General features: G+C 22.4%; 3 protein-coding genes across 3 annotated transcripts in view; all 3 read right to left on the reverse strand.

The window, feature by feature from the left end:
- PF3D7_0207500 (serine repeat antigen 6) overlaps positions 1 to 64 on the reverse strand; it is a gene marked incomplete at both ends in the record, with an annotated part of 3,668 nt that extends 3,604 nt beyond the window's left edge. The window contains one exon of the mRNA XM_001349549.2: positions 31 to 64. Coding sequence (XP_001349585.2) covers positions 31 to 64 — 34 coding nt within the window. The remainder of the gene's footprint in view (positions 1 to 30) is intronic.
- Positions 65 to 1,092: 1,028 nt separating this feature from the next.
- On the reverse strand, positions 1,093 to 4,527 carry PF3D7_0207600 (serine repeat antigen 5; the record flags this gene model as incomplete). The annotated part of the gene is made up of 4 exons (XM_001349550.1): positions 1,093 to 3,080; positions 3,200 to 3,340; positions 3,516 to 4,346; positions 4,494 to 4,527. The coding sequence occupies 4 exons, from the start codon at positions 4,525 to 4,527 to the stop codon at positions 1,093 to 1,095; spliced, it is 2,994 nt and encodes a 997-aa protein (XP_001349586.1).
- A 1,819-nt stretch (positions 4,528 to 6,346) lies between these two features.
- Positions 6,347 to 7,500, reverse strand: part of PF3D7_0207700 (serine repeat antigen 4) — a gene marked incomplete at both ends in the record, with an annotated part of 3,309 nt that continues 2,155 nt past the window's right edge. Inside the window, one exon of the mRNA XM_001349551.1 lies at positions 6,347 to 7,500. This exon is cut by the window's right edge and continues 975 nt beyond it. Within this exon, the coding sequence (XP_001349587.1) occupies positions 6,347 to 7,500 (1,154 nt within the window).

Here is a 7,500-nt window from a genome sequence, read left to right on the forward strand (position 1 = left end):
ATTTATTATGGTTTATATATTTATTATTACTTATTATATAAAGGAAAAAAATAGGACATATCATTCTGTTTAATTTAAAATTAAAAAATATCATTTGGTCTTTTACTTTTTCTGTTTTTTTTTTTTTTATTTTTATTTCTTTTTTTTAATATTCTCTTAAAGGATAAATATTTTCTCCTTTTAGTCTTTATTGACAAATCTCTAATTAATTTAAAAAATAATAAAATTTAATATATTCATTTTTTTAAATTGTACTTCATATAACTTAAAGAGAATATAATTTTATGTCATTCATGTATTTTTCATATTACTTCATTTTAATAATATAATATAATATATATATATATATATATATGTAATATATATCATATTATTTTTATTATTTTTCTCCTTTTTACTACTAGTGCATTATTTACAAGGTGCGTTACAAATGTGTAACAAAATATGAAAAAAAAAAAAAAAAAAAAAAAAGAAGTCATACTATTTCAAATTATTTCTTTTTAATTTTTTTTAAAAAAAAAAACTTAATATAAAATTTTTGTTATATTTATATAGTTCTTCACAAAAATAATGTATATAATATTATATATAATATAATAAATAATTAAGTTACATTACTGACCATTTAAAAAAAAAAAAAAAAAATCTAAGAAAAAAAAGGTCTTTATATTATATATATATATATATATATATATAACCATTTAAACATTTATATATTTAATATAAGATAAATATGAATATATATATATATACATATATATATATATATATATATATATTTGTACATATATACATAAAATTTAAAAGTTAATATAATTGTATACATTTAATGTACAACTATCGTGTATTTTTTTTAAAAAAAAAAAAAAAAAAAAAAAAAAAGAATTATATTTACATGAATAAAAATAATTCTTAAAAAAAAAAATAATAATAATATAATTTTATATATATTTATAGAGGTACATGATAAATTAAAGATATTATACTACCTTAATAAAATGAATAATGGAGAGTTATGCCCTATTTAAAAATTAAAGGATACATAAAAAAAAATATTTTTTTTTTTTTTTTTTTTTTTTTTGTTATATTATTTTATACATAACAGAAATAACATTCGTTATTTGTATCCAATTTGGATAAACAAAGTCCTGGTGATGTTTTTTCCTCGCATGTTTTCCAGTTCACATTACATAAATTTACACATTTTTCATAATTCTCTGGATTAAATGCATAGGATCTTGTACAAGAATGTTTCTTATTTACATCTTGTGTATCTATATATTTACGCATACCCATTCTTATTTTGCCATCCTTTATATGTTTTAATATGTGATAAACATGAACACGTTCTGAGACTTCATTTGAAGTTCCTGCAGATTCTAATGCAGTATTGCTTTCCTTTCCACTTTGTCCTGATCCTGCCGTATCTTGACCGAATATAATATAGTTGTTACCTAATTTTTTGTTGTTTTCATTATCTTCCTTTTCAGAGAATAAATTTTTCTTACCAACATTAAAATTCTTAAAGTAAAGGTTATGATAAAATTCTGGAGAGGCCTTTAAATAATAATCATATATTTTTGATTCTTTTTTAGTTGTTTTATTATTCATAGGTAAATCAACATTGAATATAACAACACTGTGAATAAAGTTAAAATGACAATGAGTTGGTCCATACATATCTACTTTAAAATAACCTTCATCTCCCCAATATGGACCCCAACTGTTTCTTACAATCCAATAGGATTTTTTTTCTCCTTCGCTATTCACATAATTACCATAACCAACAATATTAACTGCATGATCAGCTGTATCATCACCACATAAGTTCTGTACTTTCTTTCCACTAAATTCATATCCCATAACATTTTCAGCTTTAATATATGCAATAACTGAACCTTTATTCATTACTTCAGTTTTAATAATTTTAACAAATGCATCCATATTATCATGAAATCTTTCACTTTCATATGCAGTATATCCCTTACCATCTAAACTATTAGGTTCATTTTTGTTATGTAAGATTTTTCCATTATCCCATAGATTCATCCAGTGATCTTCTACCTTTGGACATTGTTCTCCAACTTTCACATAGTTATATGGATAATTTGATTCTGCTGGTAAGAATCCATAATCTTCAATAATTTGTAAGAATTCCATTGGACTAGAACCTTCATCACATCTATCTTTATGTTCACCTTTATAACAATTAGCTACATAAAGAGCAGAAATTTTGGTAGGTTCATATCCTTTCATACATCTAATAGTTTCTAAATGATATTTTGAAGCAAAAATCCATGAAGTATCACAATTACCTTGATCTTCAACTTGAAGATTAGATATACAATTATTTTCATCTTTTAATCTGTTACAATATTCTTTATTACAAAACATATTATCTGAGTTATCATATGATAAAGTATCTTCTTTTTCTAAAGTTGTATCAACATGTACGACACCTTTTCCTTTATTATCTTTATCTTCTGGAGAATTTTTATCATTATATAAATGTTCATTGAAATATTCTAAATCATAATTTAATTCAGGTAATACTAAACCTCTCTTATTTACAATCCAATCATCAACATTTTTAAGACATACAGCTGCATTACGGAATTTATTTTTTAAAGTATTAATATTTTCTTCTGAATGATAAATTAATAATCTCTTTAAGTTATTAAATATATCCATTTCATTTCCCATCCCATAATTATCTAAGGTACCTGTTGTATCTACGTCTTTAAGTAAACTACAGTAATTCATTAATTCTAATTTCAAACTATCATCTACTTCTTCTAATTTTATTAATTCTGATTTATCATTATTTTCATTTGTTTTAAACATTTTTACTAATATATTATCAATAGATTCTGTTAATTTATATTCAGTATAATCATCTTCATCATCATCTTCTGTCTCAGCTTTTATTTCTTTGAATTTACTTACAATATCTTCAGATAGGTATTTGTAACATACGTCATTTTTATTTTCTTTTTCTACTAAAAGAGCACATTGAAAGCATTTTTCAATGTTAAAATTACCACTTAAAAAGCAATTGGAAGCTAAGGTATCACATTTTTCTAAAACAAAAAAATTAAAAAAATATATAATATGTATATATATATATATATATATATATTACATTTTGATTATGCATATATATTCATACATTTGTATATTCCTCTTTATTGTTATTTACCTGGAATGTCTGATCCTATTGCGTAGTTTTTACTTTCTATTAAGTTTGTTCCATTATGTTCTTTATACGCATGTATTAGTATATTAGTAAATGGGGTTTCCTTTTCATTTATCAAATACTTTCTTACATCAACTTTGTTATCTAAAAAAAAAATAAATAAATAAATAATAAATAATAATAATATAAATAATAACAAAATATACATAATTGATAGTAGTTGTATGTATAATGACATTTTCTTATGAAAATATAAAATAATCAATCAAAAAAAGAAAAAAGTATTATTATTATTGTTTTATTCGGTTATTTTTTATACTTTCAGTAGTATCTTTTGTTTCTCCGTATACTTTCCATTTAAGTATTAATGTATTCTCCTTAATATATACTACCAACTTGAAGTTTTTTCCAGTTTCACATATATTTTGTAAATTTCTTGGCGGTTTAACAGTAGGGGAATCAGGTCCATTAGCAGGAAGACTTTCTGAACTTGAACTAGAACTTGAACTAGAACTTGAACTTGAACTTGAACTTGAACTAGAGCTTGAACTTGAACTTGAGCTTGAATCTGAAATTGGTTCTGTATCTCCTCTAACTGTTCCCGTACTTGAACCTTGTTCACCAGTTGTACCATTTGATGGTAGTTTTACATATTTTTTTTTTTCTAATGAACCACTGTTTGATTCAAATGATATTGCATTATTTGTTTTTTTCAATGTTGTTCTTAATTCGATATTAGTATCTTCTGTATCAACATCAATATATATATGAGGAACTAAGAACATTATGAAATTTTCGTTACATGGACCAGTAACTTTTAAACCCATATAATCTTTTAATAAAGCTGATTTTACTTGAATTGTATCCTGTTTTTCTGAAGAAGTTGAAGTTTGTGATACTGATACAGTACTTACAGAATGTCCGGAACTTACAGGATTGCTTGGTTCGGAACTTCCGGGTTGACTTGCTCCCGTACTACCTTGTGGACTTGCTCCCGTACTACCTTGTGGACTTGCTCCCGTACTACCTTGTGGACTTCCTCCTGTACTACCTGCTTGATCTCCTCCTGTATTACCTGCTTGACCTCCTCCTGTATTACCTGTTTGACTTTCTCCTGTACATTTTATAACATTTTTGTTAAATATAACACCTAAAAAAAAATAATGACAAATGTTTGTGTATGCGTAAAAATATTATATTATTTATTATATAATAATTATATTTTTACATATTTGTTTTTCTTTTTCTTTTCCTTTTTCTTTTCCTTTTCCTTTTTTTTTTTTTTTTTCATTCTTACACAATATGAAAAACAAGGAAATATATGACTTCATTTTGATATATGAATATTAAGTTATATAATATTTTAAGAACTTTAATTTTTTTGAATATGTTTGATTTATTTAATTTTTCTTTATGTTATAATATATGTATTTTATAATATATATATATATTTATTTTTTTATTTTTTTTTTTGGACAATCTAATTTAATTTTAAATTAAAAAATTTATTATATATATATATATATAAATTTAATATAAATATATTATATTATTTAAATTATTTAATTTTTATTTTTTTATTTTAATTTTTTTTTTTTTTTTTTGTACATTCTCATAAGAGAATAAATCTAGAATATGACCTCTTTTTATTTTAATTATTCAAAAAAAAATATATTGCACACCTCTCAATAAAAAAAAAAAAAAAAAAAGAAAAAGAAACCATATATTAAAAAGTGCATTAAATATATAAATATATATATAATATATATTATATATATATATAATAAGTGAGTTTTTTACTTCTCATTTTTGTAACATTTTAAGATTTCGGATTATCAAATTATAGTTATTCTAAGAATTAATTATTAATATTCTAAAATATATTAAATTGTAAGAATACATATATATATATATATATATATATACATATTGTACATGTGTACATTTTTTTTTAAGAATAACAAGGGATTAGTTATCGTGACACAAAAAAATATTTAAACCGAAAAAAAAATAAATTATTAAAAATTGTGATCTCATAAATATATTATTCATTCGGTTAAAAAAAAAAAAAAAAAAAAAAAAAATTGTAATTATAATATATATAATAAAATTTAACAATAAAATATATAATAAATTTTTTTTTTCTTCCAATATAAAAAGTTTTTACATAACAAGATTATAATAGGTCGTATTTATTTCATTAAATATTTCTAGGAGTTAAAAAAAATTAATTTTATTATATCCATTTGAATTATCAGAACATAAGCTTGCTTTTTTTTTTTCTTGGTCTCGAGAAAATCATATCAATAATAATATTACACAAAAGAAAATTCATTATCTTATTTTACTAGACCTTTTATTTATTTTATTTTTTTTATTTATTCTTATATTAACAAATATATTAAGGCTCATGAATTAATATTGCTTTTCCATCATAAAGTCTTACTAATTTTTATGTTCATGTAATATTTTAATAAAATACATTTATCCTTAATATGATTTATATGAAGTATACCTTTTTATTTCCTTATTATTGAAAAAATATATGATGGAAAAAATATTTATTCCTAGTACTTACCATTATATATATTTTTTTTTATAAAGCATTTTAATACATTTTTAGATAAGGTTCTTAATAAAAATATTGTTGGTAATACTACCCCAATCATTTTTAATTATTTCATATATATATGTATATATATATATATGACTAAAATTAAAAGATGAAAAATAACATATTAGTTATATAGCTATTACATATATGTACATTTTTCATTCTTTCTCTTTTAAATATATTTAAAAAAATATATATATGTTTCATTAACTCATAAATATATATATATATATATATATATATATTTTTTTTTTTTTAAATCTCATGAATAGCCTTCCATTTCGTAAATGGAAATTATTTTTTCCATAATGATATATATAATATATATAATTAAGACAAAATAAGAATATTAAATAAAAAAGAATTACATAATATAGTTTTAACTAAGAACTAGTTTAATTCATATTTTAAATATTTAAATGAAAAAAAAAAAAAAATAAAATAAAATAAAATAAAAAAATAATAATAAATAAGAAAACAAACTTGTATAAAATTTTCAATATGATTATTCATTATTTATATATTTCATAAAAATTTTATACATAACAGAAATCACATTCATTTTTGTCATCATGTGTACTTAAACAATATCCAGGAACAGCCGTTCCTCTACATTCAGGCCAATATTTTTCACAAATGTTTACACATTCATCATGCATTTCTGCATTTTTTGAAGTAGATCTAGAACAAGAATTATCTCCTACTTCAAATTCATGATTATATTTAACTAAACCTCTTCTAATTTTACTATTCTTTATATGTTTCAATAGATGTATTATTTGGATCTTTTCTTCAGATGTAACTTCCTTCGTAGGATTTAATACTCCTGATAATCCTTCTGCCGGTGATGCTTCTTGTTCTTTTCCTTTTGGATCTCCAGTTGCTGGTGATAGTCCTTGTGTTGATAAGGGCCCTGTTTCTTGTTGTCCGCTTGATGAGGATGTACTTTGTGTTAACGTTGGATTTGTTACTTGTGAACCTCCACTTAATAACGATTCTGTTTGAGATTCATTTGGTGGTGATACTGTTTGAGATTCAGTTGATGATAATTCTGTCGGTTTTTGTACTCCACTTCTCGGTGCTTCATTTTCTACTGGTGTCGTATCTTGACCATAAACATAAGAATTCTTGTTCATAGATTTTTCCTCTTTGTTTGAATTAAATGTTTTATAGTAAAGGTTGTGATAAAATTCTGGAGAAGTTTTCAAGTAGTAATTATATATATCATGCTCCTTCTTATCAAATTTTTCATTTATAGGTACTTGAACATTAAATACTACTACAGTATGAATGAAATTATCTTCACATGTTGATGGTCCATACATATCAACTTTAAAGTAACCATCGTCTCCCCAATATTTACCCCAACTATTTCTTACAATCCAATAGGATTTTTTCTCACCTTTATTATTTATATAATTACCATAACCAACAATATTAACTACATGATCAGGTGTTTTATCACCACATAAGTTTTGAACTTTCTTTCCGTTTAGTTCATAACCCAAAACATTTTCAGCTTTTACATAAGCAATAACTGAACCTTTGTTCATTATTTCATCTTTTACTAATTTAACAAATGAATGCATATCTTTCTGAAATGCTTCACTTTCATAGGCAATATATCCTTTAGTACCGACAGAAAAAGGTCCATTGTTATAATCTAATACTTTTGTATTTTCGAATACAT

This window comes from Plasmodium falciparum (assembly GCF_000002765.6).
Source record: "Plasmodium falciparum 3D7 genome assembly, chromosome: 2".
NCBI lineage: Eukaryota > Apicomplexa > Aconoidasida > Haemosporida > Plasmodiidae > Plasmodium > Plasmodium falciparum.